We start from the raw sequence: 17,301 nt of genomic DNA, 5'->3' as shown, positions 1-17,301 counted from the left end.
CTTAAAGCTACTTGAAACCCCACCTTAAACAACTGCTAACCCACAAATCTAGCAAATGCTTTAAGATCCTAGCAAACAGCTCACTTTTACATTCACCCCAAAATTTTTGCCTTTACTCCAAAGTCTGTGAGCAAACATCAAAAGACAAATAGTAAACTTGGAAAAAATTTCTAACTTATTTTAGTCATGAAATCCTATGTACAAGGTTCCTACAAATTGATTTTTTACCAACCTAGGTAAATTTACTAAAAAAAACAGCCCAAAACCACTGAATTATACATTTGAAAAAACTGAATTATATGATATGCAAAATAACTTTACTAAAGTTATTACAAAGAAATAAAAATCAAAACCATACTGAGATACTCCTTTTAACCTACTGTATTAGCAAAGATTAAAAAGTCACAACAGTGCAAGGACATTAGTGAGAGGAGTATAAACTGACCTAAACTGTAATAAGAAAGATCTGGTCTACCTAAATTACAAATATACATACCCTTTGATGCAACAACTGCACTTTTAGAAACTTAAACTACATTTACATTCGCACGTGCAAAATAATGGAGGTTATTCAAATGAAGTGTTAAACAGTAAGATTAGAAATAAATGTCCATTAATAAGGCATCAGGTTTAAGATTTTATTTATTTATTTTGAGAGAGAGGGGAAGGGAGGAAGAAAGAGAGGGAGAGAAACATCAAAAGAAGAGAGAAACATCAATTGGCTGCCTCTCATACATTACCCCAACTGGGAACCATGCGGTAATCCAGGCATGTGCCCTGACCCAGGATAGAACTGGGCCCTTCCACCCTGCAGGACCATGCCCAATCAACTAAGCCACACTGGTCAAAGCATCAGTTTAATAAATTATGATTTATACATATAATGGAATACTACGCTGGTATACTACCATTTCCAGCATGTCAAAAAAACTGAAAAAAAAAAAGGAATGAGACTTTTTATATATTGATATAGGCTAATAATCTTCAAGACAGATTAATAAAATAATGCAAACAGTTTGTGACAATATGCATTTTTTTACCCTCACCCAAGGATATGTTCCCTTGATTTTAGAGAGGAAGAGAGAGAGGGAAAGAGACAAACATCGTTGTGAGAGAGAAACATGGATTTTTTGCCTCCCATACGTGCTCCAAACTGGGACCAAACCCACAAAACTTTGGTGCATGGGGCAACACTCCAACCAAGTGCCCTGGCCAGGGTAATAATATATATTTTAAGGGAGAGAGAGGGAGAATATACATATACATATATACATACATATACATATCCTTTGCCTGAAGATGTATAAAACATCTCTGGAAAGACAGCCAAGAAATGGATGTCACTAGTTACCTAAAAAAAGGGAAACTAAGTGATTAGAAGAGAGTAGAAACCAGTTTTTACCATATAATCATTTGTACAATGTCTTTTAAATCTTGCATCAGTGAACTGGCATTACCTACTTCAAAGAGATAAATAAAATCAGACTAGAAGGAAAAAAAATTAAAACCTGCAGGATAAGGGAAACTTCTATCTAACTTCCAGCTAGAAAAGTTAATATATTATAATTTAAAAGAAAAAAACAAAACAATTTAGGGAAATCATTTGTAGCCCTTCCAAACTTGAACAACATAGATTTAAAAAAAAAAAAAAAAGCATTTGACTCTTGGAATCATTTTTTGAAAACAACTTTGAAAATTTAAGACTAGAATCTTATAAAAATACAACTCAGTAAATGATCAGCCTTTTTTAGATAAACTCACAATGAACAATTATTGTGCTATTCTATTATGTTTGTGATACTTTAGGAGCTTAAGAAGTATGTTCATTCCTTATCTCTATTCCCCAGGATGCCTGTACTTTTTCATGATGATGGTTATTTTGTATTCTTCACCTACTATCAATTTCTCCCATCAACAACACTCTCAATACACTTGCTTTTACACAGAAACCTTCTCCCCCCCACCTTTCATACCAAAGGGCTGATTGTAATAATTCTCTGGTATTCACTGACTTTTTAATACTTACTTCCAACTGTTTTGAAATGCTGTGGTTTTAATTTAATTTAGTAAACGGTTGTCCACAAGCCAACATGCTAGACACTGTCACTGATACACCGAAGGGCACAGAACATCAACAGCTGGATATGTATCATAAAGTTTGATATATATATACTATGACAGTTATGCACAAGCCACTGTGAAAATGACTTAGGAAGGGCACCCAATTCAGGTTTGAAATAGACAGAAAACATCAGAGGAATGTTCCTATCTCTTTACATAACACATAATGGAATAAAAAAAAACCAATCTGAGTTAGGGGCTGTGTCTCCCTAATCCTGGTTCTAGCAAAATTATTTCAACAACCTGAGCTTCAGGTTCCTCATCACTAAGGTAACAAAGCCACATTGTGGAAAACAGTTCTCCAATCCCTGCCTAATTCTCTCCAGCTGATCCTTGAAGTGGCCTCAGAATTCTCCTCAGCAGCAGCACTCCAAGCAGCCATCAGCAGCAAGCCTAAGAGACTTAAGTCATCAGCGCCCTTCAGAACAAACACAGTGCCCTAAGAAGTGGTTCCCAAATCCGAGGGATCAAAATCACCAGGGAGAGTTTTGAAATATAAATCACCTCCAGGAAAATCTGGTATAGAGTTGAGGTAGATAGAGCCTGACAATTTAACATTTGCAAAGTTATTCTAGATGACTCAATGTTCCAATTTTCTTTGAATTTCAAAGCACTTTTTAAAAAGAGAGTTTTACCAGGTTACTGACCTTGTTCCATTTTTTTCTAAAGTACAAACAACACCTTTTATCAACATTTAATCTGGTTACCCTTTAGAAAAAAGTTGTACCTGTTTTGTTAGCATTCTGAACCATTTCCCACAAAGTCAAAACACATAGACATTTGCTTTTAAATTTAGCATGTGGATTTTATGATGTGAACAATCATCCTGACGAAAAGATGCAATTAAAATATTGTAAAACCTTAATCTGCAACTGATTGGCTAGGTCTTTTTAAAAGTTACATTTCATTTTAATATTCAAACATAACTTCCTAGTTTACACACACACATTAAGACACACATACACTAATATATACACTCTTGAAGAACAAGCTTGTAATTAATTGCTTTATTACTATGTAGCCTGGCAACATAAACTCTACATCAACCAGAGCCTTGTGGCAGAAGGGGAAAGAAAAAAAAAAATCACTAACATTCCTACTGAACCTCATTTTTTCTCTGAAGAAAATGTACTATGAAATATTTTACACATACACCAAAAAAAACAACACCACCACACATAACACTCGCTGAACCACCAACAAGCTTTATCAAATCTTTTTACCCTATTTACTTAATTTAAAATTCTTGCCCTGGCTGGCGTAGCTCAGTGGATTGAGCATGGGCTGTGAACCAAAGCATCGCAGGTTCAATTTCCAGTCACAGCACATGCCTGGGTTGCAGGCCATGGCCCCCAGCAACCGCACATTGATGTTTCTCTCTCTCTTTCTCCCTCCCTTCCCTCTCTAAAAATAAATCTTTCTAAAAATTAAAAAATAAATAAAATAAAAAAGAAATAAAGAGGGTTATAAAGAAATATTTTTTAAAAATCATTAATATTACAAATTCAATTCAAGTCCTCTGCACTCTGCCTCCATCTCATTTCTCTTCTCTCCATGTCAGGAGTAACTGAAACTCAAAACTTCTGTTCCTATTTACCATGTTGCATGTCCTTACTACACATGTAAAGACAACTGTTTTTGACTGTCTTAAACTTTATACAAGTATCATGTCATATTCTTGCTCTCTTTAAGTATCAACATCTTTGAGTATTACTCATATCCAGATGAGAAGCTCTAATTCACTCACGTTCATTGCTACGTAGTGTCCCACTTATGAATACATCAGAACTTACCTATTCTTTTTGTGGCTATATATAGATTGTTCCCAATGTATCCCTATTAGACACAATGCTTAAACGAATACTCTTCTCTCTCTTTTTATAACAGACAAGGAGGCTTGATTAGATTCAACTTTTTCTGTTTTTGTTTTGAGTTAGCAAACGTACTTCCATCAAGAAGCACATATTATTTCTGGTGGCTGTCTCTTTTGTGACATTAGCAGGAGTGATGATTGTCATCAGGGGTTGCAAAATGGCAACAAAATTCTTTCATCCCTTTTTCATTCATTGGCTAGACTAGTCCTCTAAGGAGTCATTTCTCAATATACACCATTGGTTTACAAATAGTTTCTTCAGAAGAAACTTACCAATAATTCCTTCAGAAGGAACTACTGGTAAAGAAAAGTAGAATCAATGTTTCTTTTTTTCCTTTTATATACAGTTTTCAAAATAATGAGATGGTACCCTAGCATCCTCCAAATATGACCAATGGAATTTTTAAATTTTTTAATTACTTTGAACTCATTGTTATAAACTTATAAATGAAACTTGGTTTCTCTTTTTTTAAGATTTTAATTATTTATTTTTAGAGAGGGGAATGGAGGGAGAGAGGGAGAGAAACATCAATGTATGGTTGCCACTCATGCATCCCCCACTGGGGACCAGGCCCGCAATGCAGGCATGTGCCCTAGACTGGGAATCGAACTGGTGACCCTTTGGTTTGCAGGCCAGCACTCAATCCACTGAGCCACAACAGCCAGGGATGAACTTACTTGGTTTCAATTATAATCATTTTTCTTATTAATGCTCAATTTTCTCATTTTTTTTAGCATGGCAGCCTCTTCTGGTGGCTACTGAATACTTTTAACATAACCTCTGTAGTCTTTCTTGCTTTCTGGCATAGTAATAGAGTTCAAGCTTATTTTGTACACTTCCTGCCCCCGATTTGGGATCAGCCATCTTTCCAAAGGGCCCTAGTCTTTTTAGGGTAAAATGGTATTTAGAGACTACAATCTGGGCTTAAGGATGCTCAAGACAAGGATGCCTATTATCATTGCTTCTTTTCAATGTTGTACTACATGTACAGTATAGTAAGAACATAAGAATAAAGACAAAGTTTAAGGTAGGAAAAGAAAGGGAACTGCCCTTATCTGCAGGCAGTAATATTGACTATACGGAAACAATGGGGTCTATAAGGACTCTTACAACCAAGTTCAGTAGTGCTGTTAAGTAGATAACAACACAAAAATCAATTATATGTCTATATATCTATAACACAGTTAATGTTTAAGGACATTATTTGCAATAGGAATAAGCGCTCCAAGGAACCTATGAATAAACTTCACCACAGATGTGTAAAAACTTATAAAAAACACTGTAAAACTTCAGAGAACCTAAGGCAGTGGAATGCTGTATTATAGTGATAGAAGGAAGATTACTGTAGACAGACAACTGGAAGGTCAATTTGGAGGTGGGAAGACAGAGAATATATGCCAATCGTGGCGATCACCAGCCTGCTAGTGCCATGTGCTAATGTGGATCCAACATTGTCAAGTCCTCTGAGTTTCTGAGAGAAACTGGAAATCCAGATTTCTATGAGAACTTTTTTGATTTTTAAATGTTGACAGCAAATCCAAAATAATGTTAAGTGCTGAGCAAGGCAAACAAAATGCATCTGTGAAAGAATATGACCCCTGAGCCACTCTTTTCTACTTCTGAAGTCTCCCAACTTCTTTACATACTCAAACCTTCACTTCTGGATTCTGTTTAGCCATACATGAAAGGTTAGAAATCCCTCAGAAAATCTATCACTGCTTTTGTTGTAAAAATGTTGAGAACATGTCTCATATTATTCAGAGATTCCAAAGGACACACATAAGAAAATCTGCTAGAATTCAGTACTTTTTCAAAAAATTCTGCTGTCCTTGAGGAAATGGTAAAATGAGTAATATTTGACTTTTTATGTACAAAATGTAAATGTTTAACATTTATTTAATCTTCATAATAACCCTACAAAGTCCTTCTAGGATTGTTTCCATTTTATAGATGAGGAAACTGAGACAGGAAAGGTTAAGGACCTTACTAAATTAGTAACAGAGAGAGTAAAGTAACAAAATCCAAATTCACCTTCAGGCAGTCTGGTTCCTAGAATTGTGCTCTTAAATTCTGGTAATAACAACCACATTACTGAACGGGTTTTCTTTTTTGTTTTAGCTAAGGCAACAGCAACCACACTGGCCTTGTGTTCCACATTCTTCCTTCTCCCAACTCTTACTCTCTACTACTCTTTTTCTCTTTTAAATAGATGCTGGTAATCTATGTCATCTCAAAGCCTTTGTATAGCAAGGCAGGACTAAAATAATTCAATAAATAAGTCATTAATAAACTTGATGCAAATAGCTATTTTTAGATTTAAACTAAACCCAAAGACTAAATAGGTTTTAGAGTTATACAAAGTTGAGTTTTAATACCCTCCCTAATATCTACCAGCTGTGTGAATTTAAACAAGTCATGTAAACTCTGAATTTCAATTTCCTCATATGTGATATAAAGATATTACCTCCCTCATGGGTTTTGTTAAATTTCAAACAAGACTTTTAAAAATGTGGCTACTAGCAACTTTTTAATTTTACACTGGCTCATATTTTATTACTAGACAGCATCATGCTAAATTCTGCAGGAAAAAGTAAAAAGAAACAGGTAAAATTAGTTTTAATAATATATTTTATTTAATCCAATGTATCTAAAATACTATTTCAACATATGATCAACATAAAAATTATTAGCTATTTTCCATCTTTCTTTTGTACTAAGGTTTCTATCTAAATACAGGATGCATTTTACACTTATAGCACATCTCAATTCGTATACTAAATGAGAAATAGTTGAACTGTATTTAGGTTTCATAAAATTACAATTGATAAAGTAGATTCACATACCCAAGTTGTCTAAAGCATATTTTAGCATATTCACTAATATTGTAGCATATTCACTAGCTACATTTCAAAAGAACAATGGCTGCACAACTAGTAGCTATCATAATGAACAGCACAGGTCTAACAAATAAAATGCAATTAAACGGTGGCTGCTTTTACACATATTTAAATGAAAATGGCACTGTGATTCACACACACACACACACACACACACACACACGAGTGAGAAAATCCAGATAGGAACCTTTTCATTAGTACTTTATAAAGGAAATTCCTTTGGGTGGGATAGCAAATTACTGATATGCAAAAGACCATGCTTTATTCAGATAGAGGAAACAGAATATTAGAGATTAAAATTGTGATTCCTATTCCCGCTCGGAAAGATTATTTTTTGTACCAAAATTTAGTACAAATATCCTGGAGTATTATTAACTCTTTCCACTTGACAATTAAATATTTTACCAAACAAGTTCTAAAATACCAAAAAAATACCACCTACATAGCATATTTTATTTGAGCATGTCACAGAAACGAATCCTAGAAATATAGAGAGCTGTTTTACAAAATAACACCTAACTCTTAAACCTATCCTACAATTTTAAGACTTTATCTTCAGAGAACTCCCTTGTGTGCATTAACCCATTGTTTCCATGTTGTTAACAGCGGTCATCTCTGAGTGGAGGGCTTAAGAGTTTTACCCTGACCTGACTGACCTTAACAGTATAGCACATCCAATTTCTGTAAATCTAACCTAATGTGTCTACTTGAAATCAACTAAAAAGAATTATATAACATATATTTGCTTTATACTATGTCATGCACTACATAGATACCTATCCGAATCAATTTTCGATGTGGTAAAAGCATATAAACACTTTTGTTCACAGGAGACCACTGTTGTACCTGCCTAATATCCAGTCCTCCTCCTTCTCTGCTGTTAACACCTCAATCTTCCTCTGGTGAATTAACGTTCTCAATTATGCACTGAATACTTCTACAGAGGCTGATCTCATTCAAGCCTCAAGATGAGCATAAAACTAACCCAAATCAGTCTAACAAGATTCAATCCTATTCATTTTTTGTTTTAACTCAGGGGTGGGGGAATTGGTTTCTACTGAAGTTATGAAGCTAAACAGAAAATAAACTTATAGCCATGATTCCTAATAAATTAAATATATCAAAACATTAGCAATAGTTATCTTTGAACAATGGAAATATGGATGGTATTTTCCTCCCATCTAGTGTTGCACAGTCTTTCTTTTAATTTTGCACTGTTTTTCCTTAAAAACACTAGTTAGTATATGGTTCTTAAAGTAAGTGAAATAAAATTTAATGGCATTAATAAGAATCACAAAACAACCCACTATATCCTTCTCTGTTACTCAATCCCCCTTATTATGTATAAACATGAAAAGAATACGGCAGTTATAACCAAGAATGTCGTGCTCAAAACTGAGACTGGCTGCATCAATACGTACTTGTGTGTGAGAGGACCAGGAGGCAGACATGCACAGTGGTTGCAGCAATCAAGGCATGAGGTAATTAGGAAAAATCTTTAAAAAAAATATTCTCTTACTTTATTTTGAGTTGTTTTAAGCCCTAAATAACATTAAGCAATAAAGCTAGGATGAACAACAGGGAAAGAAAGATAAAAATTTCGTATAAATGTGGACTGAATTCCATTTAATCAATGTCAACGTTTAAGCATATTTCAGGTAGTAAGATAAATCTGCCCTAGCTGGCATTGCTCAGTGGATTGAGCGCAGGCTTTGAACCAAAGTGTCACAGGTTCGATTCCCAGTCAGGGTATATGCTTGGGTTGCAGGCCACGACCCCCAGAACTGCACATTGATGTTTCTCTCTCTCTTTCTCTTTCTCCCTCCCTTCCCTCTCTAAAAAATAAATAAAATCTTAAAAAAAAAAGATAAATCTTTAATGTCATTATTCGGCAACCACCTAATTTCTTTCACTTGAAAACATCTATTGTGGGTATTCCTCCTTATAATATGGTTCACAGAGAAAATAATTAAGGAAACAATTAGCAAACTTTTCTTAAATATTCATTATAGTCCAGACCCTCTCACAGAACCACCACCATCTACTAGTTAATCCTCGTCAATTTTTAAGAAGCTAGCTGCCACCATCAAAACATAGTCTAATACACATAATGAGAGTTCCCAAAGGAAAGGACAACTGATGACAATATCATGCCTTTCTAGGTCTGCAGCTTTCTCTCTCAATTGTACCCTCAGTTCCACAATGATCAGACAGCATGACCATCAAAAGTATCCTGTCCTCCATGACAGAAAAAGACTGTCTCTGAGCTACTGTCATTCAAACAAGAGTACCCTTGCTAGATGTGGTCTCAGCCCAGCCTACCTGTCCAAAGTGAGCAGGATAGCCCAGCATGTGCATATATAGTAACTTTGCCACATTCCGACACCGGTATGTATTGTCTTCTTCTCTAAAAGATGACCGGATTGCAGCACATTCTTTCTGGATCATTTCTCGTTCTTCAGCTTGAGTTCGAGCTGTCCGGATGGTCCGGATCAGCTCCCGCAATCTGATGGGGGCTGGCATCCTCTGGATATGGAAAAACATTAAATAAAAATGTTCACATATTTTTACTACCAAAATTATTCACACACTTTCCAAATAAATTTCTGATTTTTAAGAATTCAAGACTTGCTGAGTCCAGTGATACAAAGCTTCAGCAAGGCTATTACATACAAACCCCTCAACTCAGTTAAATGCTGGAAAAATATACAAAAGATGTTAAGCATTAATTAAGCAAAATAAGACGTAGAATACACCAATATATAAAGTCCATCGCTAATATCAAAATATCTTAGGACCTGCCCTGGCCAGGTAGTTAGTTCAGTTGGTTAGAGCATCCTCCCAATACACCAAGTTGTGGGTTTGATCCCCAGTCAGAGCACATACAAGAATCAACCAATGAATGCATGAATAAGTAAAACAAGTGTTTCGCTCTCGCTCTCTCTCAAATCAATTTTTTAAAAAAAATATTTTAAGTATTTTAGGCACTAAACCCAAATCTTTACAAAGGTTTGACAATATAAATATTTTCTGCTCAGCTGTTGTTAAACTGAACATAGTTCAATAAAGTATCAAATGAATACGGAATATAATCACAATCAAAGCTCAACTCAACAAAATGAGACATGAGAAAAGACCAATTGTCAGGTTAAATTACCCTTCCAAGAAATGGTAATCATCTCAGAACACTGGATACTCTTTAGAAATGCGGTGAAGAGAAAAATAATAAACCAATCACAGAGGATAAGACTATCGGTATCATATTCTCATGAATATTTTCAGAAATAAAGAAGTGGGAATGAGGGGTCAGGGAGAGGGAGGAGAGGCAGGAGGATGACAATCTGTAACAGCCAAAAAGTCATGAAAAAAAAAATCGGAGAACTTGAACTACCTAATTTCAAGATATACTACAAAGCTACAGCATTCAGGAAACTCTGGAACTAAATTTAAGGATATATTTAGAGACTAATGGAGCAAAGCAGAAAGTCGTAATAGACACACACAGTTATGCTAAATTGTTTTCAACAAAAGGGCCAAGGACAAAGGTACAAACGGTGCTGCCACAGCTTGATATCTATATGGGAAAAAAAAATTAACCTTGAACCCTAATCTCACACAATACACAGAAAATAATTTGGGGCTTCTGGTCAAGATGGTAGCATAGGTAAATGCTGCACTCCACTCCTCCCACGACCACTTCAAAATTACAACAAAACTACAGAAAAACCAACATTGAGAAATGCCTCAAATCTAGATGAACAGAAGTCCTACCACTAAGGATATACATAAGAGGCACACTGAGACTGGCAGGAGGAGCAGAGGTACGGAATGTGTTGGTCCCACATCCATGTGCATAGGTTAAAAATTGGGAGGGATATTTCTCAGCTGCAGAAATCCCCCTGAGGAGCACGGTGTCCCATTCTCAAACCAGGCTCCCCAGCCCAGGTGTCCAGAGCTGGGAAGAGAAGTCCCCATAACTTCTGGCTGTGAAAACAAGCAGACTCCTATGCTGTGAGACGGTGGACTGCTGTCCTGAGCTCCCGCTCCAGAGCAGCAACTTGAAAGGCACTAGGGACAAACAGAGGAACTGAACAGTCTGGCTTCAGGGCAAGGGCTGGAGGGCAACTTTCTCCTGGACAGAAATGCTGGCAGAAACCCTAGTGCTTTGATGAGCCCTCCCCCTGCAGGCAAAGGCTGGTGCCATATTCCAGTTTCTTTCAACCTGGCCAACACTATTTGCTTGCCTTGGTGATTAGCTGATACCTGGCCCCACCCAACTTGAAGGCCCACCCAGGACAATTCCAGTGGCTCTTTCATACAAGCAGCCTGTCTTGGCTCATGCTGTGGGCTTTCTTAAAATTTCTCCAAGTTTCACAAACCCCAAACAAGCAGCATTTGGTCTCAGTTTGCAGCTTAGTCTCTCCCAGGCACATCTAAGCCCAGGTACAATTGGCAACCATCTGCAGACTGGTTTGTAGCTCACACCAGGTGGCCCCAGATGGGGCACAGGCAGCAGGTGACGTTGGCCTGCACCTCCCAAGAGGCCCCAGAACCAACCCTCCCAGTGGCCAGCTTCAGACCACACAAGAGCACCACCCCACCACCTCCACAAATAACACTCTCAAGGGTAGACTCAGCATGCACCGGAGTACTGCTAAAGCGAATCCTGCTACAAAGGGAAAGGCCTCCTCAACAACTCCTCCACTGTAGTCACAGCCAGCCCTTAACAACCAATCAGCCTGAGAATCAATCCCTCAACACAGCCATCAGGGCTCAACTACAACTGGAGGGCACAGACAACCTACACAAGGGACACACATGGAGCACCTAGGACAAGTGACCAGGGAGAATGCACGCTGGGCCCCACAGGACACCTATTACATAAGGCTACTCTACCAAGACCAAGAAATGTAACAGCTCTACTTAATACACAGAAACAAAGAGGGGGACGCAGCCAAAATGGGGAGACAAAGAAACATACCCCAAATAAAAGAACAGAAGAAATTTACGGAAAAAGAACTAAATGAAACAGAGGCAAGCAATCTACTTGATATAGAGTTCAAAACAATAGTTATACGGAAGCTCAAGGAACTTAGAGAAAACTTCAACAGCATAAAATAAAAAGACATAGAAACAATAAAAAGAGCCAGTCAGAAACAAAAATTAAAAAAACTGAAATGAAGAATATATTAGAGGGAACTGACAGTAGATTAGATGAAACAGAGGATGGAATTTGAATAAGCAATTTAGAAGATAAGGTAGCAGAAAACACATAATCAAAACACCAAAAAGAAAAAAGAACCCCCCAAAATGAGGATTGTGTAAGGAGCTTCTGCTCTGGGACAACTTTAGGTGTGCCAACATTTACATTATGGGGTGCCAGAAGGAAAACAAGAGAGAGAACAAGAAATTAAAACCTATTTGAAAAAAATGACAGAAAAACTTCCCTAAACTGGTGAAGGACATAAGACATACAAGTCCAAGAAGCTCAGAATCCCAAAGATAAACCCAAAGAGGCTCACACCAAGACACGTCATAATTAAAATGACAATGGTTAAAGTCAAAGGGAGAATTTTGGAAGCAGCAAGAGAAATGCAATTAGTTACCCACAAGGGAGCTCTGAATGAAACTGTCAGCTGACTTCTCAACAGAAACTTTGCAAACCTGGAGGAATTGGCATGAAATATTCAAAGTGATAAAAAGAAAAGGCTTAGAACTAAGATTACTCTACCCAGCAAAATTATCATTTAGAATCAAAAGACAGATAAAGAGCTTTGAAACAAGAAAAAGCTAGGAGTTCACCACCACCAAACCAGTATTACAAGAAATGTTAAAGGGATTTCTTTAAGAAAAAAAAAAAAAAGGATAAAAAAATGAGTAATGAAATGGCAGTAACTACATATCTATCAACAATTACTTTAAATGTAAATAGATTAAATGCTCCAAACAGACCTCTGCTCATAATTGCCAAAAACCTGAAACAAAATGTTGTAGATTCATAAAATGGAACACTCCACAGCAACAAAAAGAAAGAGAATATTGCTATATGCCATAACACACAGCTCTAAAGCATTATTTTCAATGAAAGAAAATTGTCTCAATAAGTAATTGAATGATTCCACTTACATATTTTTATAAAGACAAAACTATAGTGACAGAGAAAAAATTAATGGTTGCCAGTGGTTAAGGCTGGGTGGGAATACTAAAAAGAGACAGCATGACATGTGTAAGAAAGTCTATTCTGAAAATTCCACCCATTTCAAATACCGCAGAAGAGAACAACAAGAAACTTGTGTTTATATATGGTCAAAGCACAGAAAGGAGGGAGGCACACCACAGGAACTATGCATTTTGAGAAGCAGCAATTAAAGTAAAACAATTATAAGCAGGAAAAAAAACCTGGGGTATAGAATTGGGCCAACAAACCAGCCTTTCCTCCTGCCTCTCCCCCAAACTTTCTTACGTTAATAAGCCCTGGAGATTATGTTTTATATTTTGAATTAAGATTTTTGAATGGCAGGTCAAAGTTCTTAAATCTTTCAAATACATACTCTTACTATCACATTAAATATTCCTCAGATGGCCCTGGCCAGTGTGGCTCAGTAGGTTGGAATATAGTCCTATAAACCAAAAGGTCACAGGTTTGATTCCCTATCAGGGCACATGCCTGGGCTGTAGGTTCAGTCCCCACTTAGGGTGTGTACAAGAGGTAACAAATCAGTGTTTCTCTCCCACTCTAGCCTTCCTTTCCCCTTTCTAAAATCAATAAGCATGTCCTCAGATGAGTAGAAATATATATATATTTATAAGTATAATAAATATATATATATTTCTAGAGAGAGAGATAGAAACCCCCTTAAAGAAAAGAACATATTTAAAAGAAACATTAGAGTCAAAACAATAAAAAAAGATCCTTATAGTCAACTATGAGTGTCATCCAAGCAACCCAGGGCACACCATCTGACTTCTCTATGCCTCTGTTCCATCCACTAAAAAATAAGGGCACAGAATTACCTCTAAACATTGATGAGAACAAATATTTGATGAACACCTTACATACCATTCTATTTTCAGTTTGTTCATTTTAAAAGTACCATTTTTCTATAAATCAAATGTGGTCTCCCTCATAGATGAATACGGTCAAACACATCTCTACAAGGAAAAAACAAACTGAACTTCAATAAGGGGCAAACATATAATATACTACACTTAAAGTGAAATACAGCCATTAAATTTGAGAATCTTTAATTCAGCAAGGGCAGGAATAAGGTGTTTAATCAAGAAAATGACCAAAAAGAAAAATAGTTTAATAGTTATAAAGCAGAATACAATATCATAAATGACATCAGTGTTAGCATTACAAGGGATAACACCCCCCAAAAACAAGAATTTATTTATAAAGAATTGTGTATTTATTCTTACATATTTAAACTTCAACCACCTTCCAAGTACTCTCCTTTTTGATGCAATATACCTATGGAGACTTTTTTCCTACTGCTCAGACCATTTTTGAACTCATAGATTTTGATGCCTTTTAGTGCTTCTGCCATTTTTTGTTTTACCTTCCCCATGCAGCAAAAACGTTTCCCTTTGAGGATTTTTTCCATGGGGAACAAAAACAAAAGTCGCTGGGGGCAAGATCAATTGAATAAGGAGGGTAAGGCACAGAGGTCATGCTGTTTTTGGTCAAATACTGAACTCTCTGCAGGACCTTGTATATCACCCATTACGAAATGGGCAAATGCATGGAAAGAGTCTTCAAAAAAATGCACTGAAGCAGAACAGCCTCTCTCAACATCTGGTACACTGATACAGATGGGTGCCTAGAACACTCGCCTAGCAGGGGAAGCCCGTATACTATAAGGAACCCACCCTACAATAAATAACTCTGGTCTTTGGGGTGGGGGGGGTTCCCCCCTTGTTTTTAAATCCATTTCAAATGGGAAAGGAGAATGTAAAAAATAGGAAATCAGAAGTTAGCTTGTTCTCATCTGCAAGATTGGAATTCTCCTTTTTCCTCCTTACTCAATTCAGTTAGTCACACTACCCCATAGATGACCTAACTAATAGGGAAACATGTTACAGCAAAAAAGTCTTAGTCACTCATTCAACAAATATTTGCTGAAGTCTCCTCTCTGACAGGCATTGCAATAGGTGCTGGGACTGGCAAGGACATGATTGCTATCCTTAACAACTCAAAAGTCTAGCGAGGAAAACAAATGTTTACAACTCCAGCCATGTAATGAAAAGAAGCAGAAACTGCTTATAAATAACAGAAAAATTATACTTACAGTAAGCCAACTTTTATCATGGCCAAACTAATTCAATATATTTAGATTTTTTTCTTTTGTAAAATTAACTGATTTCTGGATCTGCCCAACAGTTCCAAAATCCCACGTAGAAAGAGATCTGAAGCACAGCACCAATCCACAATTTCTCATCCAAAACCTTTAAGGCAGAACTCAGAATTTTCTTAATTTTAGAAAGGTAGCACAGTACGTAACTGGCCCACTGTGTCTGGGCAGCAGTCCCATTATCAAACAGTATCTCTGCAACAACACAAATACTCACATCAAAAGAGAAAAACAAATACTAACAACAGAAATGAGATCGTCAAGTCAGAATTTAACACCAAAAGAATAGTAAAGAACTCTTGGTTTTCTGTGTTTTTTAGATTTCAAAACTGATATAAAGGATTTTTATAGACCCTTATCTTTATCCAAGGACCCTTAGCATTGTTTCAAACGACCCTGGAGTAAAATTACCTAGGTTTGAATCCCAGCTCTACCACTTAATTAGCTATGTCCTTGAGTATCTGGCTTAACCTCTCTGAGCTTCCCGTTTCCTCATCTGAGAGTACATGTGAAATTCTTAGCACAGTGCCTGGTACATAGTAACCACTAAACAAATGTTGGCCATAATGCTGGCTATATAAACTATCCTTACATAAATTAATTTTGTGTAAAAACAAGTTGCAGAAAGATATACAGTAACATTTACAAAGGTTTAAAACATGTAAAAGAACCTATTCTTTAGATATATCAAAATACAGTAGGAGAATAAGGTCATGCACATGAAAAATAAAGATCAAATCCAACACAGTGGTACATCGGGCAGGAGGGGAATATGATCAGGGACAAAGTGATGCAGAATAGGTTTCAGCCATATTGGTGACATTTTATTTTTTAGACTAGGTTGTAACTGTTTCCTATTTTTCTTATGTTTTATGTCTGATATATTTCATATTAAAAATTAAACTCAAACACATCTATGTAGTAAATATTGCAGACCACACAATCTAGTACACATAACCTACTTGCTTTTATTACAATATTGAGTATTTCCTTACTTTTTTAAGTTTTTACTTAACTTTAAAAATACTCAAAAACTACACGATTCCTTAAAATACAACAGCTTAAACACCTGTCATAAATAACAAAAACAAATTTTATCTTAAAAAAAAAAATAAGGCATGGATGTAATGAAATGACTCAGCTGTACAGAACATAGCTGAGAATCCAAAACATTTTTACAATCTTGTGCAGCCAGTAAAGACCCAATAAACACCAACACACTAAAACATCTACTTTACAAAGGTTCTCAAGGTTCTCGTTCAGTTGTTCTAGAATAGAACAAATCAGAAAACTGAAGGGGAAAGAGTAAAGGGTGGGAGGCTAGGAGAGAGAAGCTCTCTTAGGAAAGGACATTGGTGGTAGTTTAAACTGTCACATAACAGTAAGGGAAGAAACTAAAACAGCAGCTAAACAAAAATAAATAAATAAATAGAACCTATACACAGCCAAAACAAGCATTCAAATAGCAAAACAGCAAGATCAACATGCCTACTACAGTTAACTAATACTGTACTATGAAAACTGAAAATTTGTCAACAGCCTAGATTTCAGGTTGTTATCTTAGAATTTAAAAAATAAAGAAGTTTGAGTCCTTACATTATAAATTTCTATCCTATAAAAATGTTTAAATTAATCAAAAAGGAAAAGATCAAATCACTGGTAAATCTCTGCCTTTGACTTCCATAATTACCTTAATTTACAATTTTTTTTAAAAAATCAAAAATTAAAGCATTTATCTTAAAAACACACACAGAGCACAGTAATCTGAGTGCGCTAGCAAAAAGCATTCAACTCGTCTTAAAGTCCTGAGAGTATCAATAAATGACAAACAGTACCATAGTTCATTTTTATAGCAAGACCTGATTCATCAAGAAATGGTTCAATAAGATCAACATTTAATAGTTAATGCAGAGGGTGGAAAAACCTGAATATAATGTGGAATCTCAACTCACCAAATTATATACATTAAGTATGTGCAATTTTTTTTGTTATACCTCAGTAAAGCTGCCTTTAAAAAATAAAGACAACTACATGAAAAAATAGTAAGACTGTATC

At 36.1% G+C, this 17,301-nt stretch overlaps 1 protein-coding gene across 4 annotated transcripts in view; it reads right to left on the bottom strand.

The window, feature by feature from the left end:
- Positions 1–17,301, bottom strand: part of AP1G1 (adaptor related protein complex 1 subunit gamma 1) — a 74,319-nt gene that overhangs the window by 46,897 nt on the left and 10,121 nt on the right. For 2 of the 4 annotated variants that reach the window (XM_028501806.2, XM_028501808.2), the window contains exons 1-2: positions 13,953–14,044; positions 9,215–9,418 (exon numbers count right to left, since the gene is read on the bottom strand). In XM_028501806.2, the coding sequence (XP_028357607.1) occupies positions 9,215–9,418; positions 13,953–13,955 (207 nt within the window). In that variant the 5' untranslated portion in view covers positions 13,956–14,044. Of the gene's footprint in view, positions 1–9,214; positions 9,419–13,952; positions 14,045–17,301 lie in introns of those variants that run through there. The other 2 variants (XM_028501807.2, XM_028501809.2) reach the window with 1 other exon arrangement.

Source organism: Phyllostomus discolor, chromosome 12 (genome assembly GCF_004126475.2).
Source record: "Phyllostomus discolor isolate MPI-MPIP mPhyDis1 chromosome 12, mPhyDis1.pri.v3, whole genome shotgun sequence".
Taxonomy (NCBI): domain Eukaryota; kingdom Metazoa; phylum Chordata; class Mammalia; order Chiroptera; family Phyllostomidae; genus Phyllostomus; species Phyllostomus discolor.
The sequence above is the reverse complement of the archived record's forward strand: the minus strand, read 5'-3'. Positions and strand labels throughout refer to the sequence as shown.